The sequence below is a fragment of the Sturnira hondurensis genome, unplaced genomic scaffold, assembly GCF_014824575.4.
Source record: "Sturnira hondurensis isolate 20B ecotype Veracruz unplaced genomic scaffold, ASM1482457v3 Scaffold0004152, whole genome shotgun sequence".
NCBI classification, from domain to species: domain Eukaryota; kingdom Metazoa; phylum Chordata; class Mammalia; order Chiroptera; family Phyllostomidae; genus Sturnira; species Sturnira hondurensis.
The window spans coordinates 6,169,311-6,192,325 of record NW_028076783.1 but is presented as its reverse complement, the minus strand read 5'-3'; the positions used below and the strand labels follow the sequence as shown (position 1 = coordinate 6,192,325).

General features: G+C 54.8%; 1 protein-coding gene across 3 annotated transcripts in view; it reads left to right on the top strand.

Moving 5' to 3' along the window:
* Nucleotides 1-3,932: 3,932 nt before the first annotated feature.
* SYNPO (synaptopodin) overlaps nucleotides 3,933-23,015 on the top strand; it is a 35,931-nt gene continuing 16,848 nt past the window's right edge. Inside the window, exon 1 of one of the 3 annotated variants that reach the window (XM_037044889.1) lies at nucleotides 3,933-4,577. In XM_037044889.1, the coding sequence (XP_036900784.1) occupies nucleotides 4,172-4,577 (406 nt within the window). In that variant the 5' untranslated portion in view covers nucleotides 3,933-4,171. Of the gene's footprint in view, nucleotides 4,578-10,502; nucleotides 10,684-21,550; nucleotides 21,682-23,015 lie in introns of those variants that run through there. The other 2 variants (XM_037044892.1, XM_037044893.1) reach the window with 2 other exon arrangements.

Here is a 23,015-nt window from a genome sequence, read left to right as displayed (position 1 = left end):
ATGCACAGTACATGCCCTGGCCACCCCCCCATTCATTATTCTACCTGATTAATATTTACTGAGTGACTAGTATGTGCCAAGCCATGTACCAGGTGCTGGAGATAACCTCCTCTCTCTCTCTTTCCCATCCTCCGATCTTCCCATCCTTCCTTCCTGTTCTTCACTCATTCATTCATCCACTCACTCATTCATTCAGTAAGTGCTTGAACTATTGAGGCAGCACAGCCTTATGGGTGAGAGTAATGTTTGCAGCCAGACTCTCAGGATATGAACCCTGACTCAATCACTTACTGGCTGTGTGAACTTGGCAAGTCACGTAAACTTGATTTCCTATCTGTAAAAATGGTGGTAATAATAGCACCTTCCTTATAGGGTTGTGATGAGGAGATGATGATGCATGCTAAGTGTCTGGAACAGCACCTGACGTAGTGAACACTTCGTGAACATTAGCTGTTATCGTTATTGTTATTGTGTGCCTGGCACTGTGCCAGGGGCAGAGGGAGTCAGTCCAAGAAGCTCTGCTCATGCGGATCCCTGCATGTTCCAGCCTCTCACCCTCTATCCTGGTCTTCCTGCCTCCAGCCATGCCAAGAGGCCTCTGGTCCTGGGGACCCTGTTTGGGCTCCTGGAAGCTCAGGGGAGTGAGGAGGGGAAGCTGATGGCTCATGGGGAGCAGGGTTTATGTGAGGAGCAGGAGCGAGTGGCTGGGCCCCTTGGTTCAAGTGCCAGGCCTGAGTCTGACTCGCTGTGCAGCCTGGGTGAGCCCTTCTACCTCTCTGGGGTGGGGGCCGAGAGTTGGCTGGACTCCATCAGCCCTCCTGCCCAGGCTCAAGTCTAGAGCCTGTGGTCAGATGAGGGACGTGGATTTGGGGGAGCTGGCATTAGAGGACCCCCTCTCGTTTCTGCTGAGGCTGGAGTGGAGCCTCTGCCATCCACAGTGAAAACGTGCCCACACCGACATGTGTGCTGTGTCTGACCTGCAGCCTCAGGGGCTGTGGGGGTCCCCAGAGTCAGTCTGCAATGAGAGCAAGGCAAAGAGCACAGGGCCCAGTGGCTCAAGTTACACCCTGCTCTACACTCACCATCTGTGTGGCTCTGGGTGCGAATGTGCTCTTTCATGCCTCAGTTTCCCCATCTGTAGATAGCACTTACCCGTTGGCCCCATGGGGAGTGTTAGGTAATAGGTTTGGCCCAGCACTAGCAGATGCTGAGAAGTGGCAGCTGCCCTTGTAGTTACAGGTCGCAGCTCTCCCCACCTCTGCCTAGCCCCAGCTCCTGAGCAGGGTGGGTGTTCCAGGTCTCGGACCCACACCGGGCCTGCCCAACCCCCCGCCCCCCGTCCCCCGCCCAGAGGGAGACTTGAATTGAAGAGCTCCTGCCAGCCCCACTCTCCACGCTTGGCAACATGAAGACAACGCCGGCCAAAAATATTTGTGTGGGTGGCGGAAAGTTAGCTTTTCCGCCTCTCTCTTCTTTCCTGGAAACCGTGGCCACCATCAAATACAGCAAAACAGAAGCAGGGACAGAGAATGGCGGGGCCCCTGCGGGGCGTCAGAGGGGGCCCTGCACGCCCCCCCCACCCCGGCCCACTCCTTCTGCCTCCTTTCATCTGTCCCTGTGCTGCTGTGGGCGGCAGGGTGGGGGACTCCAAATGCTCAGAATCATGGCACCCTGCAATGCCAGGGCTACACAGAACCCCCCACAACACCCTTCGTCTCAACCCCACCATTGTGCCTTTGGGCAAACTGACTCCAAAGTGCAGGAGACACCCGCCCGAGGTCACACAGCCAGTAAGGGATTTTCAGAATTCACTGGCCCTTTGTGAGCTTTTAAGATTCTGATGGCAGAAATCTGGCAGCAGCTGGTGAGAAAGAATTTGGAGGAATGAGGCCCTGGAGCTCTCTTCTGCGCTGGCCATCACAGCCACGGAGTCAGAGCAGGGGTCAGCTCTTGGCCTTGTCGCTCTGCGACTTAGGCCAAAGGTCACTTGGCCTACCTGAGCCTCAACCTCCTCGTGTCTAAAATGGGATAATGATAACAGCACCCCTCTTGGGGTTGTCCTGAGGGTTCACTTCGCTAACCATAGTGAATGACCCAGCAGGGGACAGGTGTTCAACCTTGTGAGTGCCCATTCTCCTCCAGGCAGAAGGTTGGCCTCTCTGCACTGATTTCTTTGTCCCCAAGGCTACAGTAACAGGTGCCTGTTATCTTTCCTATCTGATACTTGTTTGCCTTCCCCTGGTTGGCATTGATTTTCCCCAGGGCCTGGTAATGCGCTTATCTTTCCTTGTGCCTACCAGACTCTTCCTGGCACAGCTCCAACTAGAAGCTGAGGCCTAGACCCAGCCAGTTGGGGTGGGGGTGGAGTGCCTGGAGATGGAGGCGTGGCCTCCAGGTCAAGTACTGCAGCAGCCAGGTCAGTCCAGGCCCTGAGGTCACCAGTGTCCACAGGTGTTCACAGTTCTCGAGGTTCTCACTGCCCCTGGGGCAGCCAGGGCACAAGTGTGTGCGTGGTTCTCCTCTCCCTGTCTGCAGCAGGGTGAGATTCAGAATGTTTGCACTTGGCAGAGTGTGCATGGCTAAGAAGCAGTGGAATCAAGATCTGTTCAATGAGCTCTGCTTCTGAGGGTTCCTCCCATTGGCCTTGTCTTAAGCCCTACCTGCCTGCCTTGGGGCATCTTGTCCACCTTCTGTGCCTCCACAAATGATCTGCACACCATTGTCTCCAGCCTGGACCTGCCCTCTGCTCTCCAGGCCCCAGGTAGAGGCGATCGTAGGCTCATCTCCCCTGGAAATCCCAAATCAATTTCATCTCCCTGCTCCCCTGAACACCTGCTCTGGGGCTCCTTCCCATTTTTTGCTGATCTCTGTTAATGAAAGGCACGAAGCCACATTGTCACCAGAGCTGCAGCCTAGACTCCGCCCCCTTCCTCCACACCCACTCTCCATCTGCTTCCCAGCCCAGCCAGTTCTTCCACCCAAGTTTCTCTCCCATCCATTCCCTCCTCACATCCCGCTAGGAAACCTCCCTCCCCTCTCTCCCAGATTATTATCATAGTTAACATTCTAAATAATCATGCTTTCCACACCACCAGATTTTAAGTCTTTGTGAGCCAGAGCGTCATATCTTCATTATCCCCACTGTACATCCTGTGCTTTTTATAGTGTCTGAAATGTGATAGGAGGGCAAGAAATTTTGTAAAATAAAAGAATAGCCAATATATTAAGTTGCATCTCAGAAACTGTGCTAAGTCCTCTGCATGCACTTTTCTCACTGAATTTTCAGTGCTACACTACACTGGAGATGTTGTAGTTCCTATTTCACAGCTGGGAAAGCTGAGGCTCAGAGAAGTCGCGTGGCTAGCTGCCCATCACACAAGCGGCAGGGCTGGGATTCCAGCTGGAAGCCTGTCATGTAGGCACATCGCTGCATCATCTCACTGGGTGCCCAGCCTTCCGAGGTGTCCCCGTCCTCAGTCTGGTGCCCTCTGCTCCACTGTTCCCGAGATTCCTGTGGTGTATGTACCTTCAGTGGCATGTGAAACAATTCTTTCTAGGGGGTGCCCACATAAGTATTTTTAAACAACTAGCTGTGTATTTAATGTGTGTTGGGAAAAATGACTTAGCACAACATACTTGTGGTTTTCCTGCAATTACTGCTTAAGTCCAAAGTAATAGAAGTAAGTTATTTTAAAGTGGATTTACAGAAAAATACTGAGCAAACAAAGTATCAAATGGCATAAGGATATGGCAAAACCTGGAGACACTGAGTGACTGAAGCTGGAGACTTTCCCGTGGGTGTGCATGGGACCTGGACCCCAAGGTCCAGCCAGGTCTAGAGGCAACCCTAAGGTGAACAGATAGGCCTCAGAAATTCAGCCCCAAACAACCAGTGAGCTGTCTCATGTGCTGCTTCTCTTCTCTCTGTGCAGATAGATTGTCTTGAAGTGGGGATCTCACTGACCAGAGACGGATTAAGAAGGAGGGCTTTGGGGCCCACTCAGTCCCGGGACGCCCACTGTTGGCCATCGCCCAGCTCTGTGAGTCGTCCAAGGAAGTCAAGCTTCAGAGAGCCAGAGGAGACCTGGAGAGGAGAGACCAGGACGCAGGCAGGCACCCCAGCCCCAGCCTGGGTGCCAGCTTCTCTGTGCCCCTGAGCAGAGGCAGCACTATGCTGGGCCCCCACCTCCCACCCCCACCCCTGGGGCCCAGCGAAGGCAGGCCTACCCCCTGTGCCTTCCGGATCCCCGATGGGAGCTACAGGTGTCTGGCCTTGGAAGCTGAGGAGAGCGGTGGTGAGGAGGGCCTGCAGGGAGAGGCAGGGCTCATGGACATGGAGGAGGAAAAGGCAGCCAGTGGGAGTGGGGACAACCCTGCCTGCAGAGCCACACAAGGAGCACCAGAGTTGCCCAAAGCCCTGGGCATCCAGCCACCCAGCTGCCTCAAGGAGGCACGGAGGGGGCCCCAGCATGCCAACAGGGCCAGCCAGGACTGGGACTTGGTGAAGGCCCGGCAGGTGATAACAACCAGTCCCAGCCCCAGCCCCAGCTCTGGGCCCAGGATTCCTCAGAAACCAGGTAAGCCCATATCCCTTTTCTTCTGGACTGCCAGTATCACAGGGGACCCCACAGGTCCTTAACCCAGGGGCTCCTGACCATATTTTCCCATGATGTGTAACAGGCCATCACAGTCCCACGGGCATGCCCAGACTGGCAGCCCTGGACACACAAGGAGGCTGTGAGCTACGTGCAGTTCCAGCTGCTCCACATCTAAGCCCGCCAGTCTGTCCACTGAAGAAGGCACGTGAAAAGGCCAGGAGAGAAAGCCATGCTATCCTGCTTGGTTGGAGACAAGTCCACCTCTCGCTTTTGTCTGCCCTTTAATCACTGGTGCTAACAAATGATGGTGGGGTGTGAACAGCTGATGGGGCGGGACTGCCTCGCAGAACGTACCGAGCGCCAGCTACTTGAGGGTGCTGGGGACACAGCACTGGGCAACACAGACCTGGTTGCTGCCCTCGCGGAGCTTAGGAGTGGAGACTGAAGACTGATCTACTCTGACCTCCTAGTTTCGCAGGTGGGAAACAGAGACCCAGAGTGAGGAAGTTAAGGACCAGGTCACTCGGTCTGTTGGTGACAGAGCTAGACCCATGTTCCTCACCCAGGCCTCAGTTTTCCATCTGTTAGAAATGACAGGGGCAGGACCTGACCCCCACCAGTAGGGGAGAGCTCCGTGTGAGCAACCCTGAAGGAAGGGAGGGTGATAATAGGTGGCAGGAGTCAGTGGAGCAGGGGGGTCAGGGACATCGCACTGAATCACCTCCACTGCCTGGCCCTGGAAACCCTGAAGTGGGTCCAGATGGGGAGGATGTGAGCCTGGCTGTGCGCGCGAAGACCTGGGAGGGCTCGTGCGTCAGAATGCTGAAGGAACACTTCATTTCTCTGCAGGCGTTGCTGACGCCCCGGCTGGCATCTCACCAGCCAACCTGCCCACTCTTTTTTTCTGAAATAATTCTTTCCAGCCTCTGATATCCCCCCATGGCCACCCCCACCCCCTCCCACACCCGGGTCAGACAGGGAGCTGGGCAAAAGCAAGGAGGGGCCTTCAATGCACCTGAGGCAGCAAGGAGGAGGGCCCTCGCACCAGAGCCATCCCGAATTCAGTTTCCCTAGAGCCGGAAAACCCAGGGCTTGCTTCCTTCCCTCTCATAGTCCACGGCTGGGAGCCAGGAGACATGGGTAGCTGGTTCTATAACTGATGTCAACTAACCAAATCCCAGCAAACCCTTTCTCCTTGGTGAGTTTTAGTTTCTTCATCTGTCAAAATAAAATAAACACATGGGCCTTATCTACTCCACAAAGCTGTCGTGAGGTTGCAGTGATCTTAGACGTGGCAATGTTTTGGAAATTTTAGAATAATCTAGAAAAGCATGTGAAGATGTTGACAATCATTAAAATGGTCATCATCAGCTCAGGAATACAATAGCAATTATTTGCTAAACCTGTATTTGCCAAGCCCTCTGTGCTAAGAGCTTTACACATGTCATTTCATTTACACTTGTCACGACCCCATTAGGGACATGCTGCCAGTATCTCCTACACACAGATGAGGAGACTGGGGATCAGAGAATGGGAGTGAGTTGTCTGAGATTCATGGCTAGCAAGCTGCGAAGCCGTGATTCGGTCACAGCTTTTTTGAAATAAGGGGCTTTGGCCCTAGCCACCACTTTATTCTGGATTTACAAGGGGAAAGTGTCCACCAACACCTGGTGTGGAAGAGACATGGATTGAGGAAGGAGAAGGACTACATGGAGCTAGGTCACTTCATAGTATATTCTCATTGGTCTTACTGCCTCCTCTCAAGGCAGGGATTTCCCCCCTTGAACAGATGACACAGCTGAGGCTCAGAGATCAGAGTCCCTGGTCCAAGGTCACAGTCAGGGTGGGAGCTGAGACTATGATAACATTCTTCTTGCTACGTAGCCTGGTTCATTCCTCTCGTGAACCTGCAGCCAGACGGTTATCCAGTTCTGTCCTGAGCATCTCTAGGGACAGAGGAGACAGAAGTGATCTCAGGAGGTAGAAGCAAGAAGGAAGCTGGGTCTCTGGGAAGAGTAGAAATCGGGTGCTCTTGGGTCAGAGCCTACATTGGCCTCTTTCCTCCCTGAGGAAAGGGAGTGGCCAAAATACCTTCTTTCTGCCCGGAGCCCCGGATGGAAGAGGCCTGAGGAGCTGCCAGGTATTAGCGGATTAGGGCTTCCTTTTAAAGCTTCCTCCCACTACTGCCAGAGGATTATAAGCATCTTCAGACAATTACACCCAGCCTTCCACATTATAACTGCCTCTCTTCAGTGCTCCCTGACAGTTTTAAGTATGGGCCATGACATCTTCTGCCTTGGACACCCACCACTTGGGGTGGGTGGGTACCAGGGCCATTTCTCTAAGGCCTGAGTACCAGCGGAGCAGAACGGAATTCGGTCCTTGGCAGGCTGGATGGTCAGGGGATAGAGAGAGATGAGGTGGGCAGCAGCTCAGGTTCTCTGCCATCAGCTGCTGCCAACTTGGGAGAATATATGTGGGGAGGAAGGTGTCAGGCGGGGCTCACAGTCAGGCCTCAGGCAGCACTACTAAGTCCACAGCTCACCAAGGGAGCCCCAAGCTACAGCTGTCCTCTCAGCAAAGTCTCAGTGGGTCGTACTGGGAGGGATCATTGAGATTACTGTGTAGATAATCTTGTGGAGATTCCGAAGCCCAAGTATGAGAAGTAATTTGTCCGAGGTCAATAACAAATTGGTGGATTAGGGTAGAGCTAGAACCCAGGGCCTCTGCCTCCCGGCTCAGCTGCCAGGCTCTTGTGCTAAATGCTTTGCATGGGTTACTTCATTTCATACTTTTCTTATCTCTCTTTCACAAATGAGGAAACTAAGGCAAACCGAGTTTAAGTCCCTGGTCCTAAGTCTCAGGCCTGTGGGTAGAGGAGCTGGGAGGTCTGGCCATGCTTTCCACCGCCCTCTGTGCTGCCTTGTCTCCATGGAGATGAGGCAGCAGGCTGTGTTCTTCCACCCACCTGGGGCTGGGAAAAGGTTGTTCATGCTCTGGGGGATGCTGGGGGGTTCTGCCAAACTGTCTTCCCTCCCCCTTGGAGATACTCAGGGAGACTTAGCTCCTCCTCCACTCGTGGTTGTGGAAAAGCTACCTTTCTTCCCCTGCAGGTCACTTGTTATTGGGGGCTTGAGGTATCTGGAAGACACTGCGGGAACCTCCAGGGTGGGAACGAGTGTGTGGATCTGGGTTGTCAGATGAGCCCTGCCCTTAGCCATGCCTGTCTAGCTGAGGCAGAGGAATCTGTGCCCATAATGAGGGCTGACTGTGGTCACTGGGCCAAAAACATGGCCCCCGACCCTCAGCCCTGTGGGAGAAAAGGCAGTCAGAGAGCCAGGGCGCCACCCACTTCTCTCCCCACACCCCCACTGTAGTGACCATGATAAGACGGTGATGGTTTAGGAACAGGGCTCACAGGTTCATGTATACCTCACATGTACTCACACATATACACTGACACCCTCATAAACATGCATGAAAACACACATGGTGTATACACAGCATGTTGTTATGCAAACACATGTGTACACTCACACCTGCACACATGTGCATGCCCTCAGACACCCAGACATTGTGCATGGCTGTGCATCCACACACACCCTCCCACCGAGTGCCCTGACCCACGCCTGCCTAATCAGATTTGCACGCATAGCTGTAGTCCCACCGGAACACACCAGCACACAGACTCCCTCCCTCCCTTAGACAAGGTTAAAAGCATGCTCTTCACTCCCTTTTCTCCTGTTCACAGACCTACACTTTGAAATCTCTCTTGCATATGCACACACTGTCTTTTACAGGCATATCCCCTCTTGCACGCCCACTGTGACACACCCACGTTCAGACTGAACAACTTTCCGTCCTCCTTCCTTTTCCCATCTCTTTCTCTTTCACACCCACCCACACAGTAATCCTGGCCTTTCTCTCTTCTCTCTTTCTCTCGCCCACACAGTTCGTTTCCTGGTCTCCTACTGGCTGGCCTGCAGACATTTTTTAGCACATTCACTCACAGGGCAGGCAATACCCACCCTGATGCCAATCCCCAGGACCCTCTCTGTCCCTCCCACCCCCACCAGGGGCAGCCCCGTACATGAGCATCCACGGTGTCAAACGGTTCTCTGTGACCCATGAGGCAGAACAGTCAGGGAGGGTTTGTCCCCTCTGTCACCTTCTGTCCTGCATTCTGAGCCTGCCCACTGGGGACAGGGGGTGTCCCCAAAGCCCTCCACTTGCAGCTCTAGGTTTGGGTTCACATCAGCACATTTCTGACTTTCTTTAGCAGAAATCTAAACACGGAAAGAACCTTGGCGTACAAGATAGATGAAAGTGGAACCACCCTGGTGGGGTACTTGGAACCCAGGGAAACTTCGGTGAAAACCCAGGCCAGCATTTTTTCCAAGTATAGTTTTGTTTCAAAATTGTTGGGAGTGTGAAGGGTGCTTGTTATTAGTCCTGTTTTCAAGCCCACCAAGTCTCCCCTACATTGGGAGGGGGTACCAGAAAGTGGGAACCTCAACTTCGAAGAGCATCCCGGGTGATTCTGATGCTCACTGCCTGCAGGCATGGGGCTCTGCTGAGCTCAGTCTGAATGGGATTTAGTTCAATGAAAAGGTGGGGAGCTGCAGGCCAGGAGACACCCAGCATCACTGCCCGCGGCGTTGCCGGCCCACTAGTTAAGTCAGGGCATGGCTCCAGGCTGCTGGGAGGTGACAACCTAGCTTCATCTCCATCTGCCTAAATTCTACCAAGGTCCACAGTTATTCTAGTTACTGGGGCCGGAGGGGGTACTGCTCCTGGGGCTGGGGAAGTGGGAGGCGGTGCCAGTTATGGGGAAAGAATCACAAAGACAGATTTAAAAGGGCGGGGGGGGGGCGGGGGGGTAGTGACGAGGATAGAGAAAAGCGGCGGAGATGAGGTAGATGGGGAGAAATGAAGAAACTTGAGTGGAATAGAAAGCAGAAGCGTTTAGGGAACGACCTGAGGGATGTAAAAATGAGGAGGAAACAGAGAGGCAGACAATCAGGCAGCAGAGGGTGAGGCAAAGGGGGAGGAGAGAGGGAGGAAGAAGCGGGAAGAGGGGACCCTCCGGGGGACCAGAGGCCGAACCCGTGGGGGCGGGGCGTCGCACCTCCGAGGGCGGGAGGGGCGGCGCTAGGGCCCGGAGGAGCGGCCAGCAGGAGCGCGGCTTGTCGCTCGCCCGCCCAACCCTCCCGGCTCCCGGTCCCGGAGCAGCCCGCTAGGCGGTGGGGGTGGCTGCGGCGGGGCGGGGCGGGGTGCCGGGTGCGGGCGGGAGTGGCGGGGGTCTCGGGGCGGGACGGCCTGACAGACGCGGCCAGGTGCGCAGAGGTGGCGGCGCCGGTGAGCTCGGGGACCACGCGCGGAGGCTGGAGGTGAGTGAGGGGCGCTGGCCGGCTGGGGTGCCGGCGCCGATCGCACCTGGCCCCTTCCCACCTGTGCTGTTCTCGGCACCGCCTGGTTGGAGGTGGCACCTCTTGGCTCCAGTCCCCGCATGCAGGGTGACCTTGGCCAAGTTGCTTCTATACTCTGGGACTCAGTTTCCTCATCTGTACGGTGGGGTGGAGGGCGGGCCGGGGAAATCTCGAGGGTCAGGAGCAGCTCAGGGGCGGGAGGTCTCCCCGATGACGGGAAACTACTCCGCAGGGCTGCGTGGGCGCTCCGGAGCCCCAACCCTCAAGCCGATTCGGGACCGGGTCAGCCCAGGGCTCAGGGGTGGGCAGCAACCGGAGGTCTGCGCCCCGCGGTCCGCTCTGGGAAAGAGCGGGTCAGCTGGACTGAGGAAAACGGCGAGTTGGACTCTGCCCGGGGTTGACCAACATGGGCGCCTGTGGGGCAGCGGGACGGCATGTGCTGGGCCCGCGGCCCCCCTTCCCGCGGGCGGGGCGAACAGCGTGGGGTTCAGGCTATGCAGGCGAGGCACGCAGGACGTGGAACCGTCCGACCGGGGGGACCACTGCTGGCCTGCCTGGGGAAATCGAAGCCTTTCCTGAGCTTCTAGGGGAGAGGGGGGACTGTCCTAAGAGCTTCACATCTAATTCTCACACCGCTAGTCTTTCCCATTTGCCAGGTGAGCACGGAGGTAACATGAGTGGAGGGTGGGGCTCCTTTCTAACCACCACACAGTGAAATCAGGGGCCCCAATCAGGGTCCCATCAAGACCTCCCCGCCCCGCAGCATGTTCCACAGGGTTGTCTATGGGGAAGGAGAACAAGCAGAGAAGCAGCACCTGCCCCACTCCCCACCCTATCCAGAGGAGCGGGTGGCCCTGGAATAAACCAACTTGCTGGGTGATCTGGGAGCAAGGCCCCTTCCCTCTCTGGCTCCCAGTGAGAGGGTGGGAAAGGGGTCCCCAAGGGAGTCAACTGCGTTGGAGACGGCAGTGCTTGTGGCAGATGTGGGAGTGGTCCGTGTGTGTCCACCGGTCATGTTGCAAGGTAGAGAATGAGAAGGGATGCTGATCAGGGGGACTTGGGTATGCCAGAGTGAGGGACTGGACCTGCCGGTGCCAGCCTGCCTGCCACCAACCCCAGGCCTGGTCCCCATCTTGTGTTGGAGCAGAGCAGCAAACCCATGGCCTCCTCTCCTCACTAATTGCCATTCACCTCAGGCAGTGGAATGGGACTCCTCCTGGGAGCTGAAAATGCCCTGCTCTTGCAGGTGGTCCCCTGGCTCTAGTCTTCGTGTGAGATCTTGGGTTGTTTCCTCCTCTGGTCCTCAGTTTTCCCATAGTACAATGAGGGGGATGGCCAAGGATCCCTCTAGTGTGGTACTCAGAGAACTTCCCCAAAGCACGGTGTTTGCTGCTGTGCCACCCTGGGCCCCTCGCCACTCTTTGCGGGGCCATGGGCCGGCTGCCACCTTCTCCCCACCTCCCAGACTAGTACCTCTATGCAGCTGTGGTTGGAATCAGCATTTACATAGTTAATACAGGCCTTTAACTCCACCCTCCTTGTTAGCTTGTTTTCCCCTAAGGTTAAAAAAAAGGAAAAGGAAAAGACAGGGTGGCAGTCAGGGCCTGGATCACAACTGATCCCTAGCCCCTCAGTCAGCATTGTACCCAAAGCCCCCACTTCGGAGCTGGGGGGACTGAGGCAGGAGAGGAGAAGAGATTTGCACAGGGTGATTCTGTGAGTGGAAGTGGGCAGAGCTCTCTTTCCTTGGGACAGTGTTTCTCCCTAAGTGGGAGAGACCGCATATAGCAGAGGAGCCTTCTCCCCATCTCCTCTTCACCCCCACCCCCATTGTACCAGCTCCATGGCTGCCATGTGTCCCCCTGAGCCTACCTCACAGCTCTGGGAAATGGGCTAGGCAGGGGTCAGCCCTCTCCTTCCACCTGCCAAGCACTGTCAGCCCTTGAGGCTGAACACACCTCCAGGCCTAGGGACCTGGCCTGGGAGGCACCTGTCCCTTCAGAGCAGCTCCCAGGCTCTAGACATGAGCTCATCAGAGCTGCCGATGCCAGGAAGGGAGGGACCGAGGGGGAAGCAGGCAGGACTGTCCAGACTGGGGCACTGTGGGCCCCTGGGAAAGTGGAGGGGTGCTGTTGTGGAAGACTGCCCCCACTGTAGTGTGGCATCAGGGAACATGATAAGCCAGCAGAGAGTCAGTGGGGATGGGGATGGGGACAGGCTGTAATGCAGAGACCCAGGTGCTTGGCCAACCTCTGCCACTTGCCTGCTATATGACCTTGGGTGAATCCCTTGCTCTCTATGGACCTCAGTGTCCCTGGCTAGCAACGAGACAGGGAGGGTCTGTAGACATCGGGGTATAGTCAGGTCCCTGACCTCAAGGTCCCTGCCCTTGAGGAGTTGCATTTTAATTGGGGAGATAGTCAAGAAAATGGGAAGCAGAGAAATCAGCAAGGTAATTTCAGGTAGATAAAATGGCACAAAAAGCAGTAAGTCGTGCCGCTGAGATGGAGAGGGGGCCATGCTGTGTTGGTGGCTGGGGAAGGGCTGGCTCTCTGTGGAGGTGACACTGGAGCCGAGGCCTTAGTGTTATTTGAAGGTGTGGCCATGGAGGGCTCGTGGAGGAGGTATGACCAGAATGGGAAGGGTCTGGTTGGGGGGAAGGTGTTTCAGAGGGTGGTAAAGGTCTAAACTAGGAGCTGGGGCTGTGGCGTGCGGGGCATTGGCTGTGGTTGTGATAATGCCTTCATCCCTAGTGCTGCAGACAGCAGACCCAAAGGAGCCTGGGGCCCATGACCAGGTCAGGTGGCTGGCTGGGCAGGCTGAGTTAGTCCAGTGTGTATGTGAGCTCAGAGCTCTTTTTGAACTGGACCCTGGGGCTCAATCGCCACTCAGTGCCGCCAGAGGAAGAGCTGCTACGGGGACAGCCTCCCAACCCCGTGATTCCAGAGGCTTACAAAAGCTGTCTCTCTCCAGCATGAAATCTTTACCAATTGGCCAGTGCTTGAAATTCCACCATCCTGGCTTCATCTTTTCCATTTGGTGAAGCAGTATTGTATAGTACCGTGTGACCCTACACTACCCTGCCCCGCCTCCCAGGGCGCTGCTACAGATGGACCACGTCCAACCTACTCCTGCGCGCCCTGCCTGCTTCGTGGCTGATACACAGATTCCGTGGCTGGAGCCCTGGGCTCTCGTCCTGGCTATCTGGGAGATCTTGAGCATGTTACATAACCTCTCTAGGCTTCTGTTCTCTCATCTATAAGATAGAAACATTAGTAGGCCTTACCTTGTACTCTTGTTCTGAAAACTATATGAGATATTATATGCTAAAAAAACCCCTATTACTCATTAAATAGTATTATCGTGTTTTGGTCTCTTTTAAAACAGCAAGCCCTTAAGGAGATAGACACTCATTCACTCCAGGCTCAAGTCTCAGGATAAGTTACTTTCTGACGCTGGGCCAGGAACAGTTTTTGAGGGTGGGAGGATGGGCACAGCACAGTGAAAAGGGCCTGGCCTGCGCTCCAGGAATAGGCACTTGAACTTCAACACTTGAACTTCAAGTCTTAGCTAACTGGGTGGTGGTCTCAGACAAATTATTTGCTTCCTCTGGGACTCAGACCTCTGTTCCGAGCTGCTATGAAATGGACTAAGAAGGATGTGGGGGTGGGAGAGCTCGACAGATTCCAAAAACATGGAGCCAGCAGGGGGGCTGTCACCACAGGGGGTCAGGAAGGGGCCAGACGGGTGAGCCCCACTGACAGGGGAGTGGGCTGGCTGGAGTCTGGCATTTACCCTCTGGGATAACGTCTCTTGGATGCTAAGAGTGTTCAAAAGATAAGAGCTGGTGTGCTGGGGAAATAGTTAATGTTTATGGTTAAGTACCATGTGCCAGGGGGATTCAACTTTCTTTACATGTCAACTACTACTGTTATTATCAGCATTTTATAGATGGGAAACTGAGGCACAGAGAGGTCAAGTGAGCTTCCCAAGGTCACACAGCTGGTAAGTGGCCAGATTGAAACCCAGGCAGTCTGGCCCAAAGCAGTATGCTACTACTGCACAACATAGCTCCTCCTGCTTTAGACAGAGTGCCAGAGGCTCAGAGGGGCCAAGCACCTGGTTAAGAACACACAGCACTCCTCTGGGATCTTCATCCTGTCTGGGCCTCGGGTCCTTGAAGGAGAAGCCTCAGGGGGCTGGGGCTGGGGTTCTGAGGTTGGCCCTTGAGCCAGCTCAGCCTCTTTTCTTCCCCTTCCCCCCTCTCTGGGAATAGGTCGGGGAGGATCAAGTGTGCCTGGAGCGTTGAGGCCATGGGAGGTTCTGCCAGGGCCTGACAAGTGGGCATCATTTGTGTTATGGGCCTTGCGTGGATCCCAAGAGCCTGAGTTGTTCTGAGCTCCCATGGAGTCTAGTGTGCCTCCCGTCACTGGACCGACAGGGAAACTGAGGTCAGAGAGTCCAGGGACAGGCTCAAGGTCATAAGCAGAAGACGCCCTTTTCCCTGGGTCTCCTGTCCTGCCCCCGGGCTGCTTAGTACTTGTGGGTACCATGGGGAGTAGGAGTTGGAGACCCTACCACCCATCCCCAAGGTAGCCCTGGTCTCAGCCAAGACATGACTTCCACTAAGGGGCCCTTTGGGAGGGCACTCGGAGTTGGGGGATGGGAAGGGTGCTGATTAAAAAATAGAATGTCACGCGCATGGGGAGCAAGCATGCTACTACCCAGCTGGTGCCAGTTGGCTCCCCCGTGCCCAGCTGCCAGGTCCCACTCAGAGCTCCTGCTGGGGGCCCCGCCCACCCCACCCTGGCTCTGGGCCTGAGGCTGAACGCTCCCAGCCACCCTCTCTTCTCCCTTCTCCACCCCTGCCCAGCCTCCAGGCAGATGGTGCCCTCACTGAGCCTGGGTGGGCCTGAAGCTCAGCTGTTGGCTTTAAGCTGTGCCAGGGGGTGGGGAGTGGGGGCGCGTCTGGCATCACCACACTGGCTGTGTGGCCTTGAATGAGACCCTTTCCCTCTCTGAACTTCAAACAGGGACAGAGTGATGCTACTGGTTAAAGCTCCTTACAGCTTTCAGAGGCTTTCTCAGATGTCACCTCTCATGTAGACCTGACTGACAGTGCAGAAGACCCCATGCAGGGAGGTCTTGTGACCGAAAGGCCACTCAGCTGGAGTGCAGCAGAGCAGAGGGCCGCACGCCCAGCTGATCTGGCAAACCTCAGTCCTGTGCAACTTCTCCAGGGCAAGTCACGTCACTGGAAAGCACGGGGGAGAAGGCTTTGCGGTAGTAGTGGGAGCTGTGTTTTTATTCCTTTATTCCTTCATTCAGTCAGCAAATATTTATCGAGCCCCAGCTGTGGCGTGGGGGCTGAGACAGCAGAGAAATGACGACCTAGGTCCCTGCCCTCTGGGGGCTGCAGACCATCAGGCAGGGCAGACTGGTGCTAAAACAAATAATGATGGAATTGCAAGCCTGAGGGTGCTGGGGCACAGGAATGTGACCTCTGAGGGCAGACAGGTGCTTCCTGGGCCTGCAGAGTCCCGAAGGATGCAAAGTACCGTCAGAAAGGGACGCCAGAGGGGTGAGGGGAGGAAGGGGTCCTGGTGAGAGCAGCGGCAGTGCTCGGGCCCCCGAGGTGAGAGGTGTGTGGCTCCTGTGGGAGCACTTGAAGGAGGACCAGTGTGGCTGGAGGCTGGAGCACCCTGAGGGGTGCTGTGACACGGGGGAGGGGCAGTAGGGCGTCAGGCCGGACCTGGAGCCTGTGAAGGGGTTTGAGGCTGGTCCTAGGAAGGGGGAGCCATTCCTCCTGCTGGTTTGGGAGGCTGGTCTGGCCTCTTTTCTTTCCCTTAGATGTCCATCCTGATAGAGCTGCCCGTGGGCTCCTCTGCCCTCCCCACAAGGCTGCACTGATGACTGACTGCACGGGGCTCAGCCATCTCTTCCTCTCCATGATTGTTCAGGTTTTAATAGCCGCTGGTTGCACCCTGCCTTCTGGGAGGGTTTGGGTCCATCAGTCCTCAAATGCAAGCGGGCGAGGGCGTGCTCTTGGGCGGGAGGCTGCAGTCACTCAGGATGAGTGCTTCTGTTCAGGCGAATTTTATTTCCTTTTATTCCTTGTGGGAGCCTGTGGACCCAGGAGGTTCAGCTTTCGGCTGAATAAAGACCTGCCCCTGAACTAACTCCCACTGCCTATAATTGCTGCCTTATGCTGAAAGTGCCCTTTTCCACTTCAGACACCTTCATTCAACCCCAAAGCCCCCAGGACCAAGCCCGTGCAGAAATCAGGAGGCCTGTGTTCTGGGTCCAGCTCCACTGTATGCTCTTGGCACATCCCCTTTCCTCTCTGGGCCTTGGTTTCTCCATCTGTTTTATAGAGAAATACTCTAGTTTTTCTATACTCAATGTATGGCCCCTGGAGGCAATATCAGCATCACCCAGAAGCTTCTTAGAAATGCAGGCTCTCAGGCCCAGCCCCAGACTTCCTGAATTGGAATGTGGAGTTCAAGAACACCTGAGAAATTACTGTGTCCGTTACAATGTGAGAAGCACTGTTCCAGATCAGTCATTTTTACACTGAGGAGAAAAAAAAACTAACATCTAAAGCTATAGAGTCTTCTCTCTCCAGAGTTTTCCATAAGCAACACAGAAGAGGGGAAGCACCCACTCTGTATTTATTCATTACACTACGTGGGAGCAGGGGGGAGGGGCAGGTTAGAGGACTGCACTGTTAGACTGGGGATCCTGGGCGGGGAGGGGGGGGCGGAGGAGGAAGGGTAAAGTCGCTCTGATGGAGGAAGGAGTCGACTCGGCTTCTCAGGCCTCTCCCTCATGCTGTGAGAGCTCCTGGCCAGAAGCCTGGGCGAGCCTTTCAGCTCTGACCTCCAGGGTCCTCTGTCTCGTGGGTTTGGAAGACAAGTTCGGAGGGAGGGTGCTTGACGGTCCATAGCCCAGGGATGTCTCTCCCTGCTTGTCCCCATCTTGAGGTTCTGCTCTCTTGCCCGTGGAATCCCTGAAAGGGTAGCCGGTGCTATTCTTAGCGTGACAGAGTGGCAAGAAGAGAACATGCTAATGCATTATTTATGCCTCTGAGTCAACGGGATTACATTCAGGGCTCCTGGAACATGACCCTCCCTTCATCCCTGCCTTGGCAGGTAGGGCACTTCCCAGGAACCGAAAGCCATCCCTCTGGCCTGGCCGTTCCCACTCAGGGCCTTGGACCCTCCGAACTGGGAAATGGACCGAGAAACACAAAGGCAAGCTGGGACTAGCAGAGAGCTGCTTTGGTGATGTCACTTCCTCATTCATCAGCACGTTTTTATCAAGCACGTGTTGCACACGTGGTAGGTGTGGGGACGCCGATGGCTGAGACAGAATCCCTGCCTTCCAGGGGCTCACACCTTAGCCTGCGAGCCAGTGGCATTTCATCGTCCCAGGTGGGCACGCACCAGGCCTGAGGCCAGGTACTTGGCACCTTTGAGGCCTCACAATCACCCTGCCGGGTGGGGATTTAGGAGGCTCTTCTACAGTAGAGGAAACTGAGGCTCAGCATGTACAAGGCTCGCTGAAGGTTACCGTCGCTAGTGGTTGGCCCAGCTGGGACTTGAACTCAGGTTGGCTCGAACAGAAGGACCGTTTAAGATCAAGTGGCACGTGGAGTGTTAGGGCCTTGGGAAGCCCCTGCCCCGCCCAGTGAGGAGACCCTCTCAGGACTGGAAGGACATTAACTGGCTGAGGTTGTCCCATTCCCTGTGAACCTTGAGTTCCTGAAGAGGTTGTGTGTGTCCAGGGTTTTTGTAAACCTGGAGTAAAAGGATAGTAGCGTGTGGTCGGGAAGTCAGAATCTTAGGGGAGGCGGTGACAAGGCCCCAGGCAGCACATCTCCGGGGCTGCGCCCAAGACCCGAGCTCTGAGAGGCCCCTGGGCCTTTCTTTCATCAGTTTTCTGCTCTGTCAGCGTGGCAATCCCTGCTCTGTTTCTGTCTCTGACGGGCGTGACAGTGCTAGGAAAACTATGTCAAAATGTTGTGCATATTCCAGGAATGGTACATAATTAGTATATATATTTCTGTATATAAATATATAGGGTCCAGCACAAATAACGGCCCTTTTATTACAAAATCATAAGCATGTAATTCTGTAACATAACAATGCCACACTCAAACACGCCATATGACATTTTAGGTTAAATGTTCAAATTAAGACTCTACATTTTTACACCCATATCATTGCCCCACCAGCCACACTCAAGCAGGCCTTACTTCCGCCAGACCCTGTATTTTCTTCACTGTATTTTTTAACATGCATTTCTTACATGCTCATCTGCTTATAAACACATTTATCAAATCATTCTCTCTAAAGCCTTCAGGGAGGCTGTTCAGGTGCATATTCTGTGATCCTGGGTCTGGGGCAGAGCCCAGGAATCTGCATTTCGGATGTGCTCCCTGCTGGGTTTGGGAGCACTGCAGGTTTCCGATTTGAGCTGGGTCAGGAACAGTACTTGCCCGAGGCCTCACGGTGAGGTGGAGACTGAAATCCAGGCCTGCGATCTCAGCCCACCCTTTCCTCCTACTCTTAAGCTGCCTGGAGCATCCTAAAGGGATGAAACCAGGGATGGGGGTGACTGCAGTGAGCAAGGATGTTGGTAGCAGCTATAACATTTACGTGCTGTCTTAAACATTTTACATGGCTCATCCAATTAATTGCAGTAATGGTAGAAAAGGGGACATTCTCCACAGGAACAGGATCCCCTGAGACATTGGAGCACCAGGTGGCAGATTTTAACGTACCCCTGGAAAAGAGAAACCATGACTGAGGCACAGAGATGCTGGAGAACTAAATTTGAAACTGCACCATGGAGCACTTAACCATTCTCCGGTAATATGTGCCCTCCGGGCAGGGGCTGCTGGGTAAATCCCTTCCCTGGAGACAGGGCAGTCTGGCCGGAGGGAGACACCTGTGCCTTCCCCCATGGTGTGTCCTTGCTGCATGTGCCTCCGTGCCAGTCTGCTGCCTGAGTACTTGTGTGCCTCCACGTGCATACCTGTGGGAGCTCAGTGTGTGCACATTCGTGTGTGGGTTCTGACGTCTCTGGCTCTGCACGTGCACACTGCTTCAGGTAGTGCAGTTGTGAAGCAAGCAGCACCTCTGTGTGTGTGTGTGTGTGTGTGTGTGTACAGGGGAAGGTGTGCTGCTATTGGCCAGTCTCCCACCAGCATTGAGAAGCTGTTGAGCACATGTGTGTGTACAAGTGACAGCAATGCAGGGGGTCCCTGAGACCTCAAAGGGCAGAGGGAGCAGGGCAGGAGAGAACCGGTTTTCCTCATCGGTGTCCCATCGCCACGTTGCGTGCACCATCCTCAGAGCTCCAGGGCACCAGCCCCTGCAGGACCTTAGTGCCAGCTCTTCCCTCTGCTCTTCCCTCTGGTCTCTTTCCCTAGGACATGCACGTGCTTCACTCACTCCCTTACCTTCTTCACTTCTTCACCTGGACGTGACTTCTACGTGATGCCTGCTTTGGTGATCGAATTTACCTTCGCACATCACTCCTCCATTTATCTCCCGTCCCTGCTTTTTTTCTTCTCTGTAGCATTTTACCACCTGACTTACTTGTCTAGTTACTTGCCCATTCATCTTGCTCCCCTACTGGAATGCAGGCTGTTCTTCATGGCTGTGAACAGTGCCCGGCCCAAGGTCGGTGTGAAATAAATGTGGGTTGAATGAATGAGTCCCTGTACCCCCTAACTCACTCACGTTCTTTGGGCTGTCTGACTTTCGTTACTGCTTATCCATTTTTACCTCGCCCTGAGCATTAATATGCCTTTCACAAGATTGGTGTGTTTATGATGCTCCTTTCCCAACGCGCTTGCGCAATTTCCATAACTATGAAGATTTTAATGATCAGGGTATCACCTAAACCCTTTCACTTCCACTAGAGGTGTGAGGGCATCATGCTCTAAGAATCAAGGGTCCAGGCCAGTCCAGGCCTCTTAGAACACATGAACAGACTGAAGCCCAGAGAGGGTCAGGAATTAGTCCAGTGTGTCACCCCATGTGTGACAGGATACACACGAACCAAATCTCATGACCCCAGTCTTCTTTTGCAGTTTGAGGGACAAGGGGAAGGCCGGGCTGGATGATTCAGCCTCTCCTGTGGCACAGGCTTCTCCAGCTGGAGGAGAGCCAGACAGGCCTGGTAACTGGTAGATGGCATGGGGGAGCATGGCAGGGTCCAGCCCCTGGCACGCACAGGGCCTTGGTGCCCTTCTGGCTGCAGGGCTGTGTACCCAGCGATGGCGGCCAACCTTGGTTGTACCTTCCCTCCCAGGAGTCTTGAACCTGGGCGCTCACATCTAGCAAGAGGCAGATCTGGGATTCAAACCCCGGTCTCTCAAGCCAGTACAGCACACTGGCTAGGCACTGACACTGGGGTCCCCTTGCAGCGAGCATTCTGGGGGTGAGGGAGTGAGGGTGGAGGTAGTTGGGCTGTGCCGGATGGGGCTGAGCCAGAGAGAGACCAGCCCCAGAGTGGGCTGCAGAAGGGAGGGAGGCAGACAGAGCCCGAGCCTGATAGACTTATACAGAGGCTTGTTTGTGCTCAGTTGTGCACGGTGCTGTATACTAGAGAAATCGTTTCTGTGTCTCATTGGCTTAGCAGTGGCTCTACTAGGCAGACATCATCTTGTTTTACCGATGAGGAAATTGGGATTCAGAGAGAGGAATGATTTACTAAAGGCTGCACAGGATGCCTTGGGAACAGGCCGCACCCCTGGCTGGGTTTGGTAGAGGAGGCTGGCTGGCTGGGAGGTGGGAAGGCAGGCGGGCTGGCTGAATGAATGTGGGAGTGAGGAGCAGGAGCAAAGCCTGCAAACAGCTCGAGGTTGAGATAACTTCAGCGGCTCAGAAAACCTTGCTAAGCCCCAGTTCCCTCATCTGTACGATGGACATAACAGTGCTCTCAGGTCACAGATTGCGAAATAAAACAAAACAGTATAATAAAGTAATGATAATACTGAAACCAAATGCCGGGAACGTAAGAAGCAACCTGAGTAATAAAAGGGAAGTGCACCTGGCCTCTGACAAATTTGCCTACCAAGGCCACCTGTTCCCAGGCCTTCTCTGGCAGATGCCTGGGAGCCTGAGACCCCAGAGAGTGAGCACCGCCTGGAGGAGCTGGGAGGGGTGTTGGGGGCGGGGCTGTGTGTCCCGGAGCCCCCGTGAGATCCTCCCTGCAGAGCAGGAGGGTTACAGCCTCAGCCTGGAGCGGCTCCCTCCTCCGCCGTCTGCACCCTGCTGCGCCAGCGTGCCTGGGACGTCATTACCATTCCTCCTGCGTTTTTCCCCCCAGTTATTTATTTTTCTGTGCGGAAGGAATGTGGGGAATTTACCACAGGGCGCTGGCCTTCACTTTTGGCTGCTGGGTGGCTCTTCTATAAGAGGGAAGCAGTCGAGACAGATGGCTAAGGCGGTGGAGGCGGTGGAGGGTCCCCGCTGAATCAGTGGCCCCGGGAGTGGGGCGGTTATGTAACCCGCCTGGAGGCTCAAGACAGACAGTGCAGTGCTCCCCGCCTCTGGGCATGAGCCTGGAGACCTCGGGGGCCCATTGGAACTCCACATGGACCAGCCCATTCACCTTCGGCATCTGGGAAAGCCCAGCGGGTGTGTTCCTCTGATGGGTGCCTTTCTGTCCACCTGGTCTTGAATTGGGGTATGGTGGGTGTGGGTAGGGAAGTAGAGCAGGGCAGGGGGTTGCCTTGAGCTTCCCAGCCTCTGCTGGGCTGTCTCGTTACTTGGAATGCCTTCACATCTCTTTCTTCCTTTCTTTTTTCTTTCTCCTTTTTTCCTTTTTTTTCTCTCTAATAGTTTGTTTGTTACTGCACTTTTTCCATTACCAATTATCCCCCTTATACACTCTCCCACTTCCACACCACCCACTTCCGCAGTCACCGCACTGCTGTCTGTGCTCCTGAGTTCTTTTCCTTTTTTGCTCTCTCCCTCCACCCATCAACACCCCCACCCCGGAGCTTTCTACCTGCTCTCTGTCTATGAGTCTGTCTCTGTTTGGTGGTTTGTTCAGTTTGCTCATTAGTTTCCACATATGAGTGATCATACGGGATCTGTCTTTCTCTGGCTGGCTTGTTTCACTTAGCACAGTGCTCCCCACGTCCATCAGTGCTGTCACAGAGAGTAAGATTTTCTTTTTTGCTGCTGAGTGGTATTTCATTCTATCAGTGTACCATGGTTGTTTTATCCGTTCATTTACGGATGGACCCTTGGGCTGCTTCCCTGTCTTGGCGATTGTAAGTAATGCTGCAGTGAACATAGGGGCACGTATATTCTTTTGGCTTAGTCTTTCCGGTTTCTTTTACATCTCCGTCTTTCAAGACCTAGGGCATATGCCACTCCCTCCAGGAATACTTCCCAGATTGCCTCATCCTAATTCATCTTGCCCTTAGGCTCTGCATTCCCCCAGCAGTTAAGAATAGTCTGCCTCTTAGGTCATCTCCCTCTTCACCCACAGACTTGTTGGGTCCCCCCACCCTCAGTCCCCACAAACCACCCACTAAATCCCTGCTGTGGAGTCTAGACAGACCTGGGATCCAGATGAATCTAGAATGCACCTCCCTGGATGCAGGTGCATTTGGACTGTGGGGGTGCTCATCCTACAGCCATGCGTCTAGTCCACACCTAGGAACTCCCTGCTGGGAGGATGGAGACCAGCTGCCATCCCAGGCTGTCAGAGGGCTGAGGGGAGGAGTGAGATCTTTGTAGAGGGCCCAGAGTGTGTCAGGCCCAGGCTGGGGCAGGGGCTGGAGACCCAGAAATGGCCTAGGCCAAGCCCTGCCCCTGGCAGAGGCATAGTTTAGGGGAACCATCACTACCCCACCCTGGTTTGCCACCTTTTTTGTCACCTGGGATAAGGGTTTCCTCTGGATGGGAGGGTGTGGCAGTAGTTCCCAAGGCTCCCGGGCTAGGACCTTGGAAGCTGAGGC